This window comes from Salmo salar, chromosome ssa24 (genome assembly GCF_905237065.1).
Source record: "Salmo salar chromosome ssa24, Ssal_v3.1, whole genome shotgun sequence".
NCBI classification, from domain to species: domain Eukaryota; kingdom Metazoa; phylum Chordata; class Actinopteri; order Salmoniformes; family Salmonidae; genus Salmo; species Salmo salar.
The window spans coordinates 815,820-839,809 of NC_059465.1; the positions used below are offsets into that span (position 1 = coordinate 815,820).

The 23,990-nt window shown below is 43.6% G+C and overlaps 1 protein-coding gene across 1 annotated transcript in view; it reads right to left on the reverse strand.

Moving 5' to 3' along the window:
• The window catches only part of LOC106584888 (protein FAM189A2-like), a 94,425-nt gene that overhangs the window by 41,347 nt on the left and 29,088 nt on the right, over nt 1–23,990 (reverse strand). Inside the window, exon 4 of the mRNA XM_014170500.2 lies at nt 601–720. Within this exon, the coding sequence (XP_014025975.2) occupies nt 601–720 (120 nt within the window). The remainder of the gene's footprint in view (nt 1–600; nt 721–23,990) is intronic.

Here is a 23,990-nt window from a genome sequence, read left to right on the forward strand (position 1 = left end):
TGTGAATGTCTGAACATTGCATCCAAAAATAAACTTGTCACGTTCAGGACATAATTTTGTAAGGACTGTGTTTGTGCAAAATGTTTCTGTGAAAAAACTGTGTGGCTAGCTTAAATGCTGACTGTTGCATAAATCGAAACTGGACTTTCTAAATAAGTGTTCTAATCACACCGGTTTGAGCGTAAGCTGCAGTGACCACTGTAGAATGATCACACCCATTTGTTGGTACATGTGAAAAGGTTAAGTAGCCACCTGGGTAGGAATTCCTAAGGATCACATAATTCCATCAAGATCATCAGGAGGGATCAGACAATGAATTATACTTGTGAGCAAACATTCCATAACTGCAGGTGGCAGTTAATCGCCAAACTTGGCTTCAAACCTTTTTTAGCAACACACTCCAGGTGGTAGTATGCACCCTCTATCAGTTTGTTTACCAACTCATAGAAGTAGGAGAATAATAAAAAATGGAGATGGGCTCAGTGGCACTGCCCAGATGCCATAATGGGACAGATACAATGTTGCGATCTCTATACAACTCTATGCAATGAATATAAATTCTCTCACACACATGGTATGCACAAACTAACACATACACACCTTGACCAGGACCCTCATGGTACTACAGGAGTGTCCAGGGTAGAGTTTGAGTAGTTTTTCCTCAGGACACTTGGCAGTGGGGGTCTGAGGACAGCAGTTACACACATCTCCCAACTCACTCTGAAACACAAAAAACACAAGAGATGCATGGCCTTCAGACTCACTCTGAAGAAACACAAAACAGACCAGGTCTAAGAAATGTCAAAAACAAACAGACTGTGTTTGACATGTTGGCATGCCAATCTCAACCTATTCTAAGACTGTTAACACTTTCAACCAGAGGAAAGTAAGGAGGGAGGAAGGGAGGGAGAGAGAAATAGGGCAAAGAGGGAAACTGAAGAGAGAGACATCAACAGAGTGAGAGCAAGACATATTTTACCTTCAGGTATGTACATTTTCATCTCCCTCCCTCCCTCCCTCCAGGTCAATAAAAGGGTCCTTGCTATCCGGTATCCTTGGGACGTCCCTACCCCATTGAAGTTGACATTTAAAATGATTACGGTAAGGGTTAAGGTTAGGGTTATGGTTAAAGTTAGGGTAAGCGTAGGGGTTAGGGTTTAGTGAAAGTAACAACAGATTTGAGGCGCAGGTGGTCTGGACGGGAGACTCCATTACTCACAATTACTCACACTTTAACCAACACCCATCTTTCAATTATTTCAAGGTTATAGCCTACAAAGAAATACATTGTGAAACATTTGCGAGTGCGACACTAGGCTGGTAGGGACATAAAGCGCTCAGCAACAGTAAACAACATTGAGTTGTATTAAATCATTATTGCCAATAAATTAAGCATATAGGCTATATACTTAGAACACACACACACACACACACACACACACACACACACACACACACACACACAAAGTCTAAAGTTTACATACACTTAGGTTGGAGACATTAAAACGTGTTTATCAACCACTCCACAAATTTCTTGTTAACAAACTATAGTTTTGTCAAGTCGGTTAAAATAAATTGCGCATATAGGCTATATACTTAGAACACACACACACACACACACACACACACACACACACACACACACACACACACACACACACACACACGAAGTCTAAAGTTTACATACACTTAGGCTGGAGACATTAAAACGTGTTTATCAACCACTCCACAAATTTCTTGTTAACAAACTATAGTTTTGTCAAGTCGATTAGGACATCTACTTTGTGCATGAGTCATTTTTCCAACAATTGTTTACAGACAGATTACTTCTCTTATAATTCACTGTATCACAATTCTAGTGGGTCAGAAGTTTACATACACTAAGTTGACTGAGCCTTTTAAACAGCTTGGAGAAAACCAGAAAAAGATGTCTTCGCTTTAGAAGTTTCTGATAGGCTAATTGACATCATTTGAGTCAATTGGAGATGTACCTGTGGATGTATTTCAAGACCTACTTTCAGTGCCTCTTTGCTTGACATCATGTGAAATTCAAAAGAAATCAGCCAAGACCTCAGAAAAAAATTGTAGACCTCCCCAAGTCTGGTTCATCCTTGGGAGCAATTTCCGAATGCCTGAAGGTACCACGTTCATCTGTACAAACAATAGTACGCAAGCATAAACACGCAGCCGTCATACCGCTCAGGAAGGCGAGGTGTTCTGTCTCCTAGAGATAAACGTACTTTGGTGCGAAAAATGCAAATCAATCCCAGAACAACAGCAAAGGACCTTGTGAAGATGCTGGATGAAACAGGTACAAAAGTATATATATCCACAGTAAAACAGGACCTATATCGACGTAACCTGAAAGGCTGCTCAGCACGGAAGAAGCCACTGCTCCAAAACCGACATAACAAAAGCCAGACTACGGTTTGCAACTGCACATGGGGACAAAGATCATACTTTTTGGAGAAATCTTCTATGGTCTGATGAAACAAAAATAGAACTGTTTGGCCATAATGACCATCATTATGTTTGGAGGAAAAAGGGGGATGTTTGCAAACCGAAGAACACCATCCCAACCATGAAGAACAGGGGTGGTAGCGTCATGTTGTGGGGAAGCTTTGCTGTAGGAGAGACTGGTGCACTTCACAATATAGACGGCATCATGAGGAAGCAAAATTATGTGGATATATTGAAGCAACTTCTCAAGACATCAGTCAGGAAGTTAAAACTTGGTCGCAAATGGGTCTTCCAAATGGACAATGACCCCAAGCATACTTCCAAAGTTGTAGCAAAATGGCTTAAGGACAACAATGTCAAGGTATTGGAGTGGCCATCACAAAGCCCTGACTTCAATCCTATAGAAAATTTGTGGGCAGAACTGAAAAAGCGTGTGCGAGGAAGGAGGCCTACAAACCTGACTCAGATACACCAGCTCTGTCAGGAGGAATGGGCCAAAATTCCCCCAACTTATTGTGGGAAGCTTGAGGAAGGCTACCCGAAACGTTTAACACAAGTTAAACAATTTAAAGGCAATGCTACCAAATACTAATTGAGTGTATGTAAGCTTCTGACCCACTGGGAATGTGATGAAAGAAGTAAAAGCTGAAATAAATCATTCTCTCCACTATTATTAAGACATTTCACATTCTTAAAATAAAGTGGTGATCCTAAGACAGAGAATTTTTACTAGGATTAAATATCAGGAATTGTATACACCACAGTTCAAAAGTTTGGGGTCACTTAGAAATGTCCTTGTTTTTTAATGAAAAGTAAAAAAATGTCCATTAAAATAACATCAAATTGATCAGAAATACAGTGTATGTCACGGGCTGGCTCGAGGAACAACAGGAGAGGTAGAGTCAGGCGCAGGAGACAGAGAGAGTTTGTGACCACACTTCTTTATTTGAAGTACTGTACGCGGTCGATACGGTATAGGGGCGCAGCCCTGAAAGATTCTGCGGTGGTGTACACAAAATAAAGAAACCACTGGCAGAAGGGAAAACTCAATACACGTTCTGACGAACACACAAAACCCGGACAAGCAACACAATCACGTACAACCACATACATCCTACGCTAACCTAAATAACCCCCCCTTACTAATTACTAACCCAAAACAGGTGCGTGCCTACCTAGACCTAACCAAACGAAAGTGAAACAAAAAGGGATCGATGGCAGCTAGTAGGCCGGCGACGACGACCGCCGAGCTCCGCCCGGCCGAGGAGGGGCGCCACCATCCGTCACTGTCGTGACAGTGTAGACATTGTTAATGTTGGAAATGACTATTGTAGCTGGAAACGGCAGATTTTTTATGGAATATCTACATAGACATACAGCGGCCCATTATCAGCAACCATCACTACTGTGTCACAATGGCACATTGTGTTAGCTAATCCAAGTTTATCATTTTAAAAGGCGAATTGATCAATAGAAAACCCTTTTGCAATTATGTTACAACATCTGAAAACTGTTGTTCTGATTAAAGAAGCAATCAAACTGGCCTTCTTTAGACGAGTTGAGTATCTGGAGCATCTGCATTTGTGGGTTCGATTACAGGCTCAAAATGGCCAGAAACAAAGAACTCGTCAGTCTATTCTTGTTCTGAGAAATGATGGCTATTCCATGCAAGAAATTGCCAAGAAACTGAAGATCTCGTACAACGCTGTGTACAACTGCTTTCACAGAACAGCGCAAACTGGCTCTAACCAGAATAGAAAGTGGGAGGCCCTGGCGCACAACTGAGCAGGAGGACAAGTACTTTAGAGTGTCTAGTTTGAGAAACAAGATGCCTCACAAGTCCTCAACTGGCAGCTTCATTATATAGTACCCGCAAAACACCAGTCTCAATGTCAACAGTGAAGAGGCGACTCCGGGATGCTGGCCTTCTAGGCAGAGTTGCAAAGAAAAAGCCAGTTTAGACAGGCCAATACAAATAAAAGATTAAGATTGGCAAAAGAACACAGACACTGGAAAGAGGAACTCTGCCTAGAAGGCCAGCACCCCGGAGTCGCCTCTTCACTGTTCACAATGAGACTGGTGTTTTGCGGGATTTCTTTCAAAAACAAATCATTTTCTCAGTGACCCGAAACTTTTGAACGGTAGTGTGTATATATACTGCTCAAAAAATAAAGGTAACACTTAAACAACACATTCTAGATCTGAATGAAATAAATAATCTTATTAAATACTTTTTTCTTTACATAGTTGAATGTGCTGACAACAAAATCACACAAAAATAATCAATGGAAATCCAATTTATCAACCCATGGAGGTCTGGATTTGGAGTCACACTCAAAATTAAAGTGAAAAACCACACTACAGGTTGATCCAACTTTGATGTAATGTCCTTAAAACAAGTCAAAATGAGGCTCAGTAGTGTGTGTGGCCTCCAGTTGCCTGTATGACCTCCCTACAACGCCTGGGCATGCTCCTGATGAGGTGGCGGATGGTCTCCTGAGGGATCTCCTCCCAGACCTGGACAAAAGCATCCGCCAACTCCTGGACAGTCTGTGGTGCAACGTGGCGTTGGTGGATGGAGCGAGACATGATGTCCCAGATGTGCTCAATTGGATTCAGGTCTTGGGAATATATATATATATATATATATATATATATATATATATATATATATATGCACTGGGGTAGAGAAGGGCGTGAGTGTATTTTACACATATTACAAATATATGAAGATATATTTTATTTATAGATTTGATTAATACACTGCTCAAAAAAATAAAGGGAACACTTAAAAAACACAATGTAACTCCAAGTCTTCTGATTTCACTTCTGTGAAATCAAACTGTCCACTTAGGAAGCAACACTGATTGACAATAAATTTCACATGCTGTTGTGCAAATGGAATAGACAACAGGTGGAAATTATAGGCAATTAGCAACACCCCCCCAATAAAGGAGTGGTTCTGCAGGTGGTGACCACAGACCACCTCTCAGTTCCTATGCTTCCTGGCTGATGTTTTGGTCACTTTTGAATGCTGGCGGTGCTTTCATTCTAGTGGTAGCATGAGTCTACAACCCACACAAGTGGCTCAGGTAGTGCAGCTCATCCAGGATGGCACATCAATGCGAGCTGTGGCAAGAAGGTTTGCTGTGTCTGTCAGCGTAGTGTCCAGAGCATGGAGGCGCTACCAGGAGACAGGCCAGTACATCAAGAGACGTGGAGGAGGCCGTAGGAGGGAAACAACCCAGTAGCAGGACCGCTACCTCCGCCTTTGTGCAAGGAGGAGCAGGAGGAGCACTGCCAGAACCCTGCAAAATGACCTCCAGCAGGCCACAAATGTGCATGTGTCTGCTCAAACGTTCAGAAACAGACTCCATGAGGGTGATATGAGGGCCCGACGTCCACAGGTGGGGGTTGTGGTTACAGCCCAACACCGTGCAGGACGTTTGGCATTTGCCAGAGAACACCAAGATTGGCAAATTCGCCACTGGCGCCCTGTGCTCTTCACAGATGAAAGCAGGTTCACACTGAGCACATGTGACAGATGTGACAGAGTCTGGAGACGCCGTGGAGAACGTTCTGCTGCCTGCAACATGACCGGTTTGGCGGTGGGTCAGTCATGGTGTGGGGTGGCATTTCTTTGGGGGGGCCGCACAGCCCTCCATGTGCTCGTCAGAGGTAGCCTGACTGCCATTAGGAACCGAGATGAGATTCTCAGACCCCTTGTGAGACCATATGCTGGTGCGGTTGGCCCTGGGTTCCTCCTAATGCAAGACAATGCTAGACCTCATGTGGCTGGAGTGTGTCAGCAGTTCCTGCAAGAGGAAGGCATTGATGCTATGGACTGGCCCGCCCGTTCCCCAGACCTGAATCCAATTGAGCACATCTGGAACATCATGTCTCGCTCCATCCACCAACGCCACGTTGCACCACAGACTGTCCAGGAGTTGGCGGATGCTTTAGTCCAGGTCTGGGAGGAGATCCCTCAGGAGACCATCCGCCACCTCATCAGGAGCATGCCCAGGCGTTGTAGGGAGGTCATACAGACACGTGGAGGCCACACACACTACTGAGCCTCATTTTGAGTTGTTTTAAGGACATTACATCAAAGTTGGATCAGCTTGTAGTGTGGTTTTTCACTTTAATTTTAACTCCAAATCCAGACCTCCATGGGTTGATAAATTGGATTTCCATTGATTATTTTTGTGTGATTTTGTTGTCAGCACATTCAACTATGTAAAGAAAAAAGTATTTAATAAGATTATTTCATTCATTCAGATCTAGGATGTGTTATTTTAGTGTTCCCTTTATGTTTTGAGCAGTGTATATATATATATGAACTATCAGGGGAGATATATATCTGTAACGACTCTCGTAGCGAGGGGACCAAAGCGCAACATGTTGAGTGCTCATAATGACTTTTTATTTTAAACACAGAACACTAAAGAAAATCACAAAAGCGAAAAAGATCAGCTCACTGTTCTGTCGGGTACATTGACTAAACAGAATACAACTGCCCACAACACAGGTGGGGAAAAAACCTACTTAAGTATGATCTCCAATTAGAGACAACGAGGACCAGCTGCCTCTAATTGGAGATCATCCCAAAAAACAACAACATAGAAATAGAAAACTAGAACTAAACATAGATATAGAAAACATAGAAAAACACAAAACACCCCCTGTCACGCCCTGACCTACTCTACCATAGAAAATAACATCTTACTATGGTCCGGACGTGACCATATATATATATGTGTGTGTGTATATATATATATATATACACACACACACACAGTGCATTCGGGAAGTATTCAGACCCCCTGACTTTTTCCACATTTTGTTACGTTACAGCCTTATTCTAAAATGTATTAAATTGTTTTTTTCACCCCATCAATCTACACACAATACCCCATAATGACAAAGTATAAACAGTTTTTTATATTCTTTGTCAAATGTATATTTAAAAGAAAGCTGAAACATCACATTTACATAAGTATTTAGACATTTTACTCAGTACTTGTTGAAGCACCTTTGGCAGCGATTACAGCATTGAGTCTCCTTGGGTATGACGCTACAAACTTGGCAAACATGTATTTGGGGAGTTCTCCCATTCTTATCTGTAGATCCTCTCAAGCTCTGTTAGGTTGGATGGGGAGCATTGCTGCCTAGTTATTTTCAGGTCTCTCCAGAGATGTACGATCGGGTTCAAGTCCGGGCTCTGGCTGGGCCACTCATGGACATTCAGAGACTTGTCCCAAAGCCACACCTGCGTTGTCTTGGCTGTGTGCTTTGGGTTGTTGTCCCGTTGGAAGGTAAACCTTCGCCCCAGTCTGAGGTCCTGAGCGCTCTCGAGAAGGTTTTCATCAAGGATCTCTCTGTACTTTGCTCCATTCATCTTTGTCTCAACCCTGACTTGTCTCCCAGTTCCTGCTGCTGAAAAACATCCCCACAGCATGATGTTGCCACCACCATGCTTCACCGTAGGGATGGTGCCAGGTTTCCTCCAGCTGTGACACTTGGCACTCAGGCCAAAGAGTTCAATCTTGGTTTCACCAGACCAGAGAATCTTGTTTATCACAGTCCGCGAGTCTTTAGGAGCCTTTTTGGCAAGATCCATGCGGGCTGTCATGTACCTTTTACTGAGGAGTGGCTTCCATCTGGTCACTCTACCATAAAGGTCTGATTGGTAGAGTACTGCAGAGATGGTTGTCCTTCTAGAAGGTTCTCCCATCTCCACAGAGGAACAATGGAACTCTGTCAGAGTGACCATGAGGTTCTTGGTCACCTCCCTGACCAAGGCACCTCTCCCCTGATAGTTCAGTTTGGCCGGGCAGCCAGCTCTAGGAAGAGTCTTGGTGATTCCAAACTTCTTCCATTTAAGAATGATGGAGGCCACTGTGTTCTTGGGAACTTTCAATGCTGTAGACATTTTTGGTACCCTTCCCCAGATCTGTGTCTTGACACAATCCTGTCTCAATTCCTTCAACCTCATGGCTTGGTTTTTGCTCTGACATGCACTGTCAACTGAGGGACCTTGCATAGACAGTTGTGTGCCTTCCAAATCATGTCCAATCATTTGAATTTACCACAGGTTGACTCCAATCAAGTTGTAGAAACATCTCAAGGATGATCAATGAATTTTTTGTTGTTGTTTATAAATACTTTGCTACAATGACACACTTAGTTAGCTACCCACCTCATTCCTTTCTTTTAGCATGTGCACATAGTAATTAGGCTACACTGCCATAAACCCACCATGCCCTGCCCTCTCATTTCAGCCTCACATTACAGGGGCACCGGGGTGTGTGTGATATGTTCCCCAATAAGAAACCAAAAACCGTCGCACAACAGAAAAAGGGAACTAACAAATGAGCCACTGACAACCAAAACGGAACAGGTGGGGTTTTAACATGTGTTCTGAAAGGCATCCATGGGGGGCCTACTGAGTGCTGGCCAAGGAACTCCAGTTGGGTCTTAAAAGATCCCCACCATGGACACCCACTGTATTTGCCTGATACCAGACAAAAAAACGAAATAAAACAACACACCAACTTTGGATAGGGAGTGAAAATAAGAGTGGAGCCAAACCCAAACAGTCGAGGTAAAGGCTCTATTTAACAACTTAAAGCAGAAAAGCTAAACAGAGATGTAGCTCTTTCAACATCTATTTTTCCAACAGAAGCCCTGGGCCAGCAGCTCTTAAATAGCAGTTGTGCCAGCACAGATTAAATAGGGAGCAGCAGTTGGAGGGACGAGATGTTGGAAACTGAGGTTTTGTTTAAAACTGCTAGTGAGTCGGGTGAAGTTAATAGCACAGAGAGTAAGAATGACTGGGTTACAGTGGCGAAGAAGAAGGGAAACAAGAGAAGGAAACCACTAGACTTTTTCGTTGGAGTGAGGGCTTTGGACCAACGTTACCTGGGAAAACCGTTTAACGTCTTGAGGAAAATCTGGAATGTGTTGGAGGAAAGTGTTGAGTCGGTGACAGTCACAAGAAGTTGTCTTATTTAGATTTTTTGTGTGTCTGCGGAGCAGAAGAAGTGTGTTTTAAGCCTCAAAAAGATATCGATGTGGAATGTTTCCTGTATGGTTTTTCGAAGCAGGGCGCCTATCAAGGGGGTTATTTCTAGGGGTTGCAGAAAGCAGATGATATAACTGAAGACATAGATGGAGTGGTTGGTGCACGTCGCCTGATCCGTATGGTGGGATTCATGAGATACCCTGTAAGAGCTTTTGTGCACAAGCCTCTTCAGTGTCATAAATGCAGAAGATTTGGTCATGTGTCAAGTATGTGGAGACGGGCAGAGTATCGTATGCCAGATGAAGTGAAATGCTTCAATTTTGGTGGGGAACATTCACCCGAATTCCTGGAGTGTCCTGTTAGGGTGAAGGAGACCGAGGTGGCAAGAGTAAGGGGTGTCCAGCGTGTCTCCTATCTGGAGGCAGTGAGAAGAGTGGAAGGTACAAGTGGCGAGGAAGAAACAATGATAGTAGAGCCACCACGACCAGTAAAGGTTTTATCAACCGAGGGATCATGAAATGTTGTATGTTAAAAAGGCAGACTTTGTATTATTTATTGCAACGCTCATAAACTGTACAGTACAAGCGGAGACGAGGTCTGAGAAAACTGGAATCATTGTGAATGCAGCTGAAAGTATTTTAGTGTTTTCACAACTGAGGCCTTGCAAGAAATCTTGTCGGTGAATGTTCCGCCCTCACAGGCCCCTGATCCTGTGTAGGGATGTATTTTGGAATAGACTGTGACTGAAGAAGTGGAAGGGTTTTGTTTGTTGAAGTGTCTATTTTTTGTATTTTGTATTTTGTTGTTTTTCCCCGTTCAATACCCCACCCAGCTGGTGGCGGTAATGCACCATTAACATTGGATGCCAACCGCCGTTAAACCCTTAGAAGAAGAACAGGTGAAAGACCTTATGAGTAACGAGGACAACAGGTGCAACACATTCTGACCAACAAGGATGATTCCAATCAGTACACCACACCCAAAGAGAACCAACCTCGAAATCAAAAATGAAATCTAAAGAACCCAAAGCCTGTAACACCTTCCCTCTTAAAACAACGAGTATAGTCCATGTACTTGTTGGACACATTTTCTCACAACCAACAGAAACCAACTCCCATTTCACAACATGATCAATGTAAATGCGTCGCTACTTAAATGGTGTTGCTTCGCCAATATAAACATGCTGCTTATTGCCTGTCTATCGTACAAGACAATACAGCCACTCCTTTTTAATTTTTATTATATAATATTTTTGGGAATAATAATAATAAATGATCATTTCGAAAATTAATTGGCAGCCAAATATTTTTTTTTACAATCTCAATCTTTATACCTTTATACCTATTCCCATCCCCTCGGAACGAGCCCAACCAAAATGTACATCCTCAATACGAAAAAAACATGCAATCAAAACAAAATGTGAGCCAGGTGAAATACGGTCTAGAGGGGTAGAAACCGACACATAAACCTCAAAGTGCTGAAAAGCCAAGATTAAAGCAAGCATTTCTTTCTCGATGGGCGGAGTAGTGTTTTTGACAGGAGGCCGAGTTTTTCGAAAATTACCTCATTGGATGCTCAACATCATTGTCGCATAGCACCTGCTCCTACATCACTGGCATCTGTGTACAAATAGAATGGATGACGGAAAGCTTTAGTGGCAAGCACCAGGGTGGAGACTAAAAGAGCTTTTGTCTTCTCAAAAGCCTCTTGACTGTCTGGGCTCTAGCGGAAAGCAATTTTGGTACTAGTCAAATGTGTAAGTGGGGCAACAACCTGGACAAAGTTTTCACAAAATGCTCGTTGGTAGCCAGCCATCCCCAAGAATCGGTGCAGTTCCGGGTGAGAAGTTGGCACAGGAAGGTTATTGATGGCCTCCACTTTTGCCATGACCGGTCAGACTTTTCCTTGACCCACCACCTTTCCAAGATATTTCACTGTTGCTTGGGTGATTTCAGTCTTTGACAGCTTAACTGTCAAGTTGGCAGATGCAAAACACTTGAACAGACTCCTAAGGTTCTGAAGATGTTCTGGCTAGGTGGCACTAAATACCACCACATTGTCCAAATACACCTCAGCATTTTCAGATACGTAGCACAATATGCAGGAGCCTTTGAAACGTAGCTCTGGCATTTCGTAAACCGAACGGAAGATGAAGGTAGGAAAACAACCCATCAGGAGTGACAAAAGTAGACAGTGCTTTGGTGTGCTAGGGTTAGAGGGACTTGCTAATATACCCCTTCAACAGATTGAACTAGCTAACGTACTTAACAGCACCAACACGGTCCACACAATTGTTTACACTGGGCAAAGGGTGCGAATCTGACGGCACTGAGTTTGCGCAAATCGGAACAAAAGTGCAGTCCCATACAGCTTAGGTACTAATATACAGGGAGAACTCCACAGACTGTTGCAATGCTACATCTGAGAATAAACTCTGATATTCTAAAAGCAGTGCAACAATTTCGCATTTTTCCTCTGGAGACAATTGTGCCACCAACGGTGACCCCAGAATGGGCAACAAAACTAGAACTTGGAACAATGTAAATAGTCCAGGTGGCCATTTGATTAATTGTTCAGCAGTCTTATGGCTTGGAGGTAGAAGCTGTTAAGGAGCCTTTTGGTCCAAGACTTGGTGCTCCGGTACCGCTTGATATGCGGTAGCAGAGAGAACAGTCTATGACTTAGGTGACAGGAGTCTTTGACAATAATTTGGGCCTTCCTCTGACACCGCCTAGTATATAATGTAGGTCCTGAATGTTAGGAAGCTACCCTCTGTAGCGCCTTACGGTCAGATGCCGAGCAGTTTGCCATACCAGGCAGTGATTCAACCGGTCAGGATTCTCTTGATGGTGTAGCTGTATAACTTTTTGAGGATCTGGGGACCCATGCCAAAACTGCACATTTTAGAGTGGCCTTTAATTGTCCCCAGCACAAGATGCACCTGTGTAATGATCATGCTGTTTAATCAGCTCCTTGATATGCCACATCTGTGAGGTGGATGAATTATCTTGGCAAAGGGGAAATGCTCACTAACACGGATGTAAACAAATGTCTGCACAAAATTTGAGAAAAATTTGCTGTATGGAAAATTTCTGGTATCTTTTATTTCAGCTCATGAAACATGGGACCAACACCTTACATGTTGCGTTTTTAAAGACGTCGAAATCCACTCAAACAGAGTAAAATATACGTCCACCTCATTTTCGTTGAAAGGCGGTTCTGACCAAGGTCAAACTCCGTTGAGGGTGAAGCATCGTCTGGCTGGATTGCTTCCAGTTCTAGTACTGCTTTGGTGGCCTCCAGTTCTATCTGTTTGAAATGACTGGCCTGCTCAAACTTTAATATCCGTTGCTCAAATTCCTCCTCATGTTCTCTTTCCTTGTGCTCGAGGTAAAACGTTTCTGTCCCGAAGCAAGCACCAATTAGCCTGGAGCTAGCCTATGCTAGGCCCATCTCCCGGCTAGCTGAAGAGGTCCATCAGCCACTCCTTGGGCTACAATACCTATTTTTCCAATTGGCCTGGACCATTTTACTACACGGAGCCCTGCCGATCGACTGGTCTGCCGACGTAACCGCCCGAGGGGGCTACAACTGACTCTTCCATCGCGACATCCCCCTAAGGCTCTTCTGCTAGCCTGCTAGCTGTCTGAATCACCGTGTCTCCAGGCCACCTAGCTACTCACTAGACCCCATGATCACTCGGCTTTGCATGCCTCTCCTTAATGTCAATATGCCTTGTCCATTGCTGTTTTGGTTAGTGATTATTGTCTTATTTCACTGTAGAGCCTCCAGCCCTGCTCAATATGCCTTAGCTAACCCTTTTGTTCCACCTCACACACATGTGGTGACCTCACCTGGTTTAAATGGTGTCTCTAGAGACAATAACTCTCTCATCATCACTCAATGCCTAGGTTTACCTCCACTGTATTCACATCCTACCATACCCTTGTCTGTACATTATGCTTTGAATCTATTATTCCGTGCCCAGAAACCTGCTCCTTTTACTCTCTGTTCCGAACGCACTAGACGACCAGTTCTTATAGCCTTTAGCCGTACCCTTATCCTACTCCTCCTCTGCCCCTCTGGTGATGTAGAGGTTAATCCAGGCCCTGCAATGCCTAACTCCACTACTATTCCCCAGGCGCTCTCATTTGTTGACTTCTGTAACCGTAAAAGGCTTGGTTTTATGCATGTTAACATTAGAAGCCTCCTCCCTAAGTTTGTTTTATTCACTGCTTTAGCACACTCTGCCAACCCAGATGTCCTAGCTGTGTCTGAATCCTGGCTTAGGAAGGCCACCAAAAACCCTGAAATTTCCATCCCTAACTATAACATTTTCCGACAAGATAGAACTGCCAAAGGGGGCAGAGTTGCAATCTACTCCAGAGATAGCCTGCAGAGTTCTGTCATACTATCCAGGTCTGTGCCCAAACAATTTGAGCTTCTACTTTTAAAAATCCACCTTTCCAGAAACAAGTCTCTCACCGTTGCCGCTTGTTATAGACCGCCACCTGCTATAGACAATCTTCTGACCCAATCTGTGCCCTGGACACCATATGTGAATTGATTGCCCCTCATCTATTGTCAGAGCTCGTACTGTTAGGTGACCTATACTGGGACATGCTTAACACCCAGGCCGTCCGACAATCTAAGCTAGATGCCCTCAATCTCACACAAATTATCAATGAACCCACCAGGTACAACCCCAAATCCGTAAACATGGGCACCCTCATAGATATCATCCTAACCAACCTGCCCTCCAAATACACTTCTGCTGTCTTCAACCAGGATCTCAGCGATCACTGCCTCATTGCCTGCGTCCGTAATGGGTCTGCGGTCAAACGACCACCCCTCATCACTGTCAAACGCTCCCTAAAACACTTCAGCGAGCAGGCCTTTCTAATCAACCTGGCCCGGGTATCCTGGAAGGATATTGACCTCATTCCGTCAGTAGAGGATGCCTGGTTATTCTTTAAAAGTGCTTTCCTCACCATCTTAAATAGGCATGCCCCATTCCATTTTATTTTAATAAGGAACAGATATAGCCCTTGGTTCACTCCCGACCTGACTGCCCTTGACCAGCACAAAAATATCCTGTGGCGTATAGCATTAGCATCGAATAGTCCCCGTGATATGCAACTTTTCAGGGAAGTTAGGAAACAATATCCAGTGGCAGTTAGGAAAGCAAAGGCTAGCTTTTTCTATACAGAAATTTGCATCCTGTAGCACAAAATCCCAAAAGTTCTGGGACACTGTAAAGTCCATGGAGAATAAAAGCACCTCTTCCCAGCTGCCCACTGCACTGAGGCTAGGCAACACTCACCACCAATAAATCCATGATAATTGAGTATCTCAATAAGCATTTTTCTACGGCTGACCAGGCTTTCCACCTGGCTACCCCTACCCCGGGCCAACAGCCCTGCATCGCCCTCAGCAACTTGCCCAAGCCTCCCCCATTTCTCCTTCACCCAAATCCAGAGAGCCGATGTTCTGAAAGAGCTGCAAAATCTGGATCCCTACAAATCAGCCGGGCTAGACAATCTGGACCCTTTCTTTCTAAAATTATCCACCGCAATTGTTGCAACCCCTATCACTAGCCTGTTCAACCTCTCTTTTGTGTCGTCTGAGATCCCCAAAGACTGGAAAGCTGCCGCGGTCATCCCCCTCTTCAAAGGGGGATACACTCTAGACCCAAACTGCTACAGACCTATATCTATCCTACCCTGCCTTTCTAAGGTCTTCGAAAGCCAAGTTAACAAACAGATCACCGACCATTTCGAATCCCACCGTACCTTCTCTGCAATGCAATCTGGTTTCAGAGCTGGTCATAGGTGCACCTCAGCCACGCTCAAGGTCCTAAACGATATCATAACCCTCCAGTATTTATGCTGCAGTAGTTTATGTGTCGGGGGGCTAGGGTCAGTCTGTTACATCTGGAGTATTTCTCTTGTCTTATCCGGTGTCCTGTGTGTATTTAAATATGCTCTCTCTAATTCTCTCTTTCTCTCTTTCTGTCTTTCTCTCGGAGGACCTGAGCCCTAGGACCATGCCTCAGGACTACCTGGTATGATGACTCCTTGCTGTCCCCAGTCCACCTGGCCGTGCTGCTGCTCCAGTTTCAACTGTTCTGCCTGCGGCTATGGAACCCTGACCTGTTCACCGGACGTGCTTGTTGCACCCTCGACAACTACTATGATTATTATTATTTGACCATGCTGGTCATTTATGAACATTTTAACATCTTGACCATGTTCTGTTATAATATCCACCCTGCACAGCCAGAAGAGGACTGGCCACCCCTCATAGCCTGGTTCCTCTCTAGGTTTCTTCCTAGGTTTTTGGCCTTTCTAGGGAGTTTTTCCTAGGGAGTTTTTCCTAGCCACCGTGCTTCTTTCACATGCTTTGCTTGCTGTTTGGGGTTTTAGGCTGGGTTTCTGTACAGCACTTTGAGAATATCAGCTGATGTACGAAGGGCTATATAAAAATACATTTGATTTGATTTGAAATTTGAAATTTGATAACCGCCATCGATAAAAGACAATACTGTGCAGCTGTATTCATTGACCTGGCCAAGGCTTTCAACTCTGTCAATCACCACATTCTTATCGGCAGAGTTACGAGCCTTGGTTTCTCAAATGACTGCCTCGCCTGGTTCACCAACTACTTCTCAGACAGAGTTCAGTGTGTCAAATCGGAGGGCCTGTTGTCCGGACCTCTGCCAGTCTCTATGGGGGTGCCACAGGGTTCAATTCTCGGGCCGACTCTTTTCTCTGTATACATCAATGATGTCGCTCTTGCTGCTGGTGATTCTCTGATTCACCTCTAACACAGATGAAACCATTCTGTATTCTTCTGGCCCTTCTTTGGACACTGTGTTAACAAACCTCCAGACAAGCTTCAATGCTATACAACTCTCCTTCCATGGCCTCCAACTGCACTCAAATGCAAGTAAAACTAAATGCATGCTCTTCAACCAATCGCTGCCCGCACCTGCCCGCCCTTCCAGCATCACTACTCTGGACGGTTCTTAGAATATGTGGACTTAGAATATGTGGACAACTACAAACACCTAAGTGTCTGGTTAGATTGTAAACTCTCCTTCCAGACTCACATTAAGCATCTACAATCCAAAATTAAATCTAGAATCGGCTTCCTATTTCGCAACAAAGCATCCTTCACTCATGCCGCCAAACATACCCTCGTAAAACTGACTATCCTACCGATCCTCGACTTTGGCGATGTCATTTACAAAATAGCCTCCAAGACTCTACTCAGCAAATTGGATGCAGTCTATCACAGTGCCATCTGTTTTGTCACCAAAGCTCCATATACTACCCACCATTGCGACCTGTATGCTCTTGTCTGCTGGCCTTCCCTTCATATTCGTCGCCAAACCCACTGGCTCCAGGTCATCTATAAGTCTTTGCTAGGTAAAGCCCCACCTTATCTCAGCTCACTGGTCACCATAGCAGCACCCACGTGCTCCAGCAGGTACGTGCAGGTATATCTCCAGCAGGTATATTTCACTGGTCACCCCCAAAGCCAATTCCTCCTTTGGCCGACTTTCCTTCCAGTTCTCTGCTGCCAATGACTGGAACGAATTGCAAAAATCACTGAAGCTGGAGACTCATATCTCCCTCTAACTTTAAGCACCAGCTGTCAGACCAGCTCACTGATCACTGCACCTGTACATAGCCCATCTGTAAATAACCCATCCAACTACCTCATCCCCATACTGTTATTTATTTTTTGCTCCTTTGCACCCCAGTATCTCTACTTGCACATTCATCTTCTGCACATCTATCACTCCAGTGTCTAATTTCTAAATTGTAATTATTTTGCCACTATGGCCTATTTATTGCCTTTATCTTACCTCATTTGCACACACTGTATATAGACTTTTCTATTGTGTTATTGTCTGTATGTTTGTTTATTCCATGTGTAACTCTGTGTTGTTGTTTGTGTCGCATTGCTTTGCTTTATCTTGGCCAGGTCGCAGTTGTAAATGAGAACTTGTTCTCAACTGGCTTACCTGGTAAAATAAAGGTGAAATAAAATAATAAAAAAATACATTTCTCATCAGCCGCTCTCTGAGAGTATTCCTTCATCCACCAAAGCAGCCTCAAGCCACTATTTTACTACTGCCTTTGACTTAGAAGTGTTACACCGATGTCAAAATGCTTAGGCAATGAGCAAATGCTTAGTACCTTGGTACTTCCCAAGTGTTTTTTTCTTCAAATGCTTTCACTTTGAGGTCCATGGCTTTTTAAATGTTTTACCCTGTGAGTATTTATGCAACTTTCCACTGCTTCAGAGTGATTATAGCGACTACAACAAACCTGAGACACAAGATCCCGGATTAGCCTCCATTTTGTTATCTTCCCCAATAAGAAACCAAAAATTGTTGCTCAACAGAAAAAGGGAACTAAAAAACTAACAAATAAGTCACTGACAACCAAAACGGAACAAGTGGGTTCTGAAAGGCCTCCATGACGGGCCTACTGAGTACTGGCCAAAAAGATCCCCACCATTGACAACAATTGGAATTGCCTGATATTAAACAAACTAAAAGAAAAAAACTCACTCCAACATAGGACAGGGAGTGAAAATAAATGTGGAGCCAAACCCAAACAGGGGAAAACAAAGGTAAAGACTCTGCTCAACAACCCTAAAGCAGAAGAGCTAAACAGAGGTGTATCGCTTCCAATATCTCTTTTTCCAACAGAAGCCCGCTAGCAGCTCTTAGAGACAATTTATGCTTGAGCCGTAAATGTGGTTGGAGGCGTCGTATGGATGGTGTGATGCAACAGCAGAGCCCCCGGAAGCCCCCGGAAGCATGCAGAGGACAAATTGAGCTCCGTACCGCATCGCCATGTGCCTCTCAAATGTTGTAACAATGCAGTGGGCTCCGTATACAGTAGCTCCGCATCGACATGATTGGTTTACAATAGGTGAGAGCGGGAGGTCCTGTATAAACACAAACTCACTTCCTTGACAACTTCCTTCAAAACAGCTCTGCGCTGCTCCGCGAAGCGCGAGAAGTAGGAATGCCCTGACTTCTGCAGAGGCCATATCACTGTAAATGCTGCACGGCCAATGCAGATGTCCGATTGACCATGCAGCATCTTTTAAATATTAGCTGTGCCAGCACAGATAAAGCACCTTCTGACTAATGAGGACAACCAGTGCAACACATCCTGACCAACAAGGATGATTCCAATCAGTGCGCCACACCCAAAGAGAAGAGAAGAAAAACCGAAGCCTGTAAAAGTGTGAGTATGTGTGTGCATGTGAGTGTGCACGAGTGGAGGCTCCTCAAATGATTAAATGGGAGGACCATCCTCATCAGTGAATTTTATACAAATAAAAATAGTGAAACATTAAAAAGGTTATCCTTTATAGATAAAACTATACTAAATATATTCACATACCACCAGCAGCACTCTGTAGGTTACCACCATAGCTGTCCTCCTCTGGGTACATTGACTTCAATCCCTGCCGGACTGAGTTTTTTGGTTTACAATAGATTTAAACGTACTCTTTAAAGTTGTAATAGCAGAATGCACAAGATGCAATTTTGAAATTGGGTAGTGGAGCATAATTTTCTCTTGTCAAGTTTGTCATTGCGTACCTTAGAAAGCTATTTACAACTTCTCAGAAATTTCCAGATCAACTAGCCCATGTCAACTAATGTTTTTTTTGCCCATAGATATTGTTGTAATTTTCTACTCACTCAAATATTACATGAATACACATTAGACATGGCAAAATATATAGAATTGCAAGAAAATTTGCTTTAAACTACAACATTTTCATTGCATACCATGACAAAATGTGTAGAATTCAGTGGCGGTCAGTGCCGTTTAAGATGAGGGAGGACGATTTCGTTTTTTTTCATGAGCTTGGGCTTATTTCTATTACAGCATATTGGATGCCTGTCATTCATATTCCATTCACCCAGTTCAACATAGCATCGATACGTTTAGGTTACTACATGATACTCAAATTTTCACCATACCCATCATGAGGTTGCACACTCTTTGCATTTCAATTAACAGGAGTAGCTTGATAAAAGTCAAAGAGTGGAATTTCTTTCCTTCTTAATGTGTTTGAGCCAATCTGTTGTGACAAGACAGGGGTGGTATACAGAAGATAGCCCTGTTTGATAAAAGACCAAGTCCATACTATGGCAAGAACAGCTCAAGCAAAGAGAAACGACAGTCAATCATTACTTTAAGACATGGTCAGTCAATCAAGAACATTTCAACAACTTTGAAAGTTTCTTAAAGTTCTGATGCAAAAACCATCAAGCGCTATGATGAAACTGGCTATCATGAGGACCGCCACAGGAAAGGAAGACCCAGACCAAGTTCATTAGAGTTAACTGAACCTCAGATTGCAGCCCAAATAAATGCTTCACAGAGTTCAAGTAACAGACACATCTCAACATCAACTGTTCAGAGGAGACTGCGTGAATCAGGCCTTCATGAGCCAATTGCTGCAAAGAAACCACTACTAAAGGACACCATTAAGAAGAAGAGAGTTGATTTGGCCCCCAAAAATTAGCAGTGGACATTACACCGGTGGAAATCTGTCCTTTGGTCTGATGTGTCCGAATTTGAGAGTTTTGGTTCCAACCGCTGTGTCTTTGGGAGTACGTAGGGTAGGTGAACGGATGATCTCCGCATGTGTGGTTCCCACCGTGAAGCATGGAGGAGGAGGTGATGGTGTGGTGGTGCTTTGCTGGTGACACTGTCAGTGATTTATTTAGAATTCAAGGCACACTTAACCAGCATGGCTACCACAGCATTCTGCAGCGATACACCATCACATCTGGTTTGCGCTTAGTGGGACCATCAATTGTTTTTCAACAGGACAATGACCGAACACACCTCCAGGCTGTGTAAGGGCTATTTGAACAAGAAGGAGAGTGATGGAGTGCTGAATCAGATGACCTGGCCTCCACGATCACCCGACCTCAACCCAATGGAGATGATTTGGGATGAGTTGGACCGCAGAGTGAAGGAAAAGCAGCCAAACAAGTGCTCAGCATATGTGGGAACTCCTTCAAGACTGTTGGAAAAGCATTTCAGGTGAAGCTGTTTGAGAGAATGCCAAGTGTGTGCAAAGCTGTCTTCAATGGAAAGGGTGGCTACATTGAAGAATCTAAAACATAAAACATACCTTGATTTGTTTAACACTTTTTTTGCTTACTACATGATTCCATATGTGTTATTTCATAGTTCTGATGTCTTCACTATTATTCTACAATGTAGAAAATAGTCAAAATAAAGAAAAACCCTGGAATGAGTAGGTGTGTACATACTTTTGACTTGCACTGTATATACAGTGCATTCGGAAAGTATTCAGACCCCTTAACTTTTTCCACATTTTGTTACGTTACAGCCTTATTCTAAAATTGACAATTTATTTATTTTCCTCAATCTACACACAATAGCCCAGAATGACAAAGCGAAACAAGTTTTTAGAAAATGTTGCACATTTATTGAAAATAAAGAACATAAACACCTTATTTACATAAGTAATCAGACCCGTTGGTATGAGACTCAAAATTGAGCTCAGGTGCATCCTGTTTCCATTGATCATCCTTGAGATGTTTCTACAACTTGATTGGAGTCCACCTGTGGTAAATTCAATTAATTGGACATGATTTGGAAAGGCACACAACTATCTATATAAGGTCCCACAGTTGACAGTGCATGTCAGAGCAAAAACCAAACCAAGAGGTCGAAGGAATTGTCCGTAGAGCTCCGAGACATGATTGTGTCGAGGCACATATCTGGGGAAGGGTATCAACAAATATCTGCAGCATTGAAGTTCCCCAAGAAGACATTGGCCTCCCTCATTCTTTAAATGGAAGAAGTTTGGAACCACCAAGACTCTTCCTAGAGCTGGCCTTCCGGCCAAACTGAACAATCGGGGGAGAAGGGTCTTGGTCAGGGAGGTGACCAAGAACCCGATGGTCACTCTGACAGAGCTCCAGAGTTCCTCTGTGGAGATGGGAGAAACTTCCAGAAGGACAACCTTCCCTGCAGCGACCAGACGGAAGCCACTCAGTAAAATGCACATAACAGCCCGCTTGGAGTTTGCCAAACGGCACCTAAAGGACACTCAGACCAGGAGAAACAAGATTCTCTGGTCTGATGAAACAAGATTGAACTCTTTGGCCTGAATGCCAAGCATCATGTATGGAGGAAACCTGGCACCATCCCTATCGTGAAACATGGTGTTGCCAGGGTCTGGGAGACTAGTTAGGATCGAGGTAAAAATGAACAGAGCAAAGTACAGAGAGATCCTTGATGAAAACATGAACCATAGCGCTCAAGACCTCAGACTGGGTTGAAGTTTCACCATCCAACAGGACAACGACCTTAAGCACACAGCCAAGACAACACAAGAGTGGCTTTGGGACAAGTCTCTGAATGTCCCTGAGTGGCCCAGTCAGAGCCTGGACTTGAACCCGATCAAACAGCTCTGGAGAGACCTGAAAATAGCTGCGCAGCGATGCTCCCCATCCAACCTGGCAGAGCTCAAGAGGGCCTGCAAAGAAGAATGGGAGAAACTCCCCAAATACAGGTGTGCCACGCTTGTAACATCATACCCAAGAAGACTCAAAGGTGTAATCGCTGCCAAAGTTGCTTCAACAAAGTACTGAGTAAAGTGTCTGAATACTTAGGTAAATGTGATATTTAATGCATTTTAGAATAAGGCTGTAACATAACAAAACGTAGAACAAGTCAAGGGGTCTGAATACTTTACGAATGCACTGTACACACTGAACAAAAATATAAACACAACATTTTACTGAGTTACAGTTCATTATTATTATTATTATTATTATTATTATTATTAGTAGTAGTACATTTGTCAATTGAAATACATTCATTAAGCCCAAATCTATGGATTTCACATGACTGGGAATACAGATATGCATCGGTTGGTCACAGACACCTTAAAAAAAAGGTAGGGGCGTGGATCAGAAAACCAGTCAGTATGCACTGCGACACATCTCCTTCGCATAGAGTTGATCAGGCAGTTGATTGTGGCCAGTGGAATGTTGTCCCACTCCTCTTCAATGACTGTGCGAAGTTGCTAGATATTGGCGGGAACTGGAACACGCTGTTGTACACGTCGATCCAGAGCATCCCAAATGTGCTCAATGGGTGACATGTCTGGTGAGTATGCAGGCCATGGAAGAACTGGGACATTTTCAGCTTCCAGAAATTGTGAATCCTTGCAACATGGGGCCATGCATTATCATGCTAAAACATGAGGTGATGACGTCGGATGAATGGCACGACAATTGGCCTCAGGATCTGTAGTCAGGCCAAGACAATGGTGAGGATGCGGAGCACGCAGATGAGCTTCCCTGAGACGGTTTCTGACAGTTTGTGTAGAAATTCTTTGGTTGTGCAAACCCACAATTTCATCAGCTGTCCGGGTGGATGGTCTCAGACGATACCGCAAGTGAAGGAGCCGGATGTGGAGGTCCTGGGATGGTGTGGTTACACGTGGTGTGCGGTTGTGAGGCTGGTTGGACGTACTTCCAAATTCTCTAAAATTATGTTGGAGGCGGCTTATAGTAGAGCAATTAACATTAAATTCTCTGGCAACAGCTCTGGTGGACATTCCTGCAGTCATCATGCCAATTGCATGCTCCCTCAAAACTTGAGACATCTGTGGCATTGTGTTGTGTGACAAAACTGCAATTTTAGAGTGGCCATTTATTGTCCCCAGCACAAGGTGCAGCTGTGTAATGATCATGCGGTTTAAACAGCTTCTTGACATGACACACCTGTCAGGTGGATGGATTATCTTGGATGAGGAGACATTTTCACTAACAGGTATGTAAACAAATTTGTGCACAAAATTTGAACAAAATAATATTTTTGAGAGTCTGGAAAATGTCTGGGATATTTTATTTCAGCTTATGAAACATGGGACCAACACTGTACATGTTGTGTCTATATTTTTGTTCAGTGTTGATCTTTAGAAAGAGGAGAGGCACTGTGATACAATGTTTTTTTTAATTAGTTTTTTTAAGCTAAACCTGCTTTTTGCCTGAGTAACCTTTGGTGGCAGAGCATTCCATGATGATATGGCTCTACACATAACTGAGCAACGCATTAAGTCTGTTTTTGGTTTGGATACAGTGAAGAAACCCGTGGCATGTCTGGTGGGGTATGTACGGTGTGTCTGTTTGAAGTGTATGCAAATATTGGTTAGGCATTTTCAACACACACATTTTTCTTAAAAAGACTAGAAGAGAAGTAGTCAATTTCTCCTCAACCCTCAACCATGAAAGATTAACATGTATGTTGTTGAGGTTAGTTTTGTGTGCGCAGTTTAGGGCAAAGCGTGCTGCTTTGTTTTGAGCCAGCTGCAACTTTGCTAGGTCTTTCTTTGCTGCACCTGACCATATTACCGGACAGTAATTAAGATATGGGACAAGATCAGATCCCGAACAACTAGAACAGTTGATCTT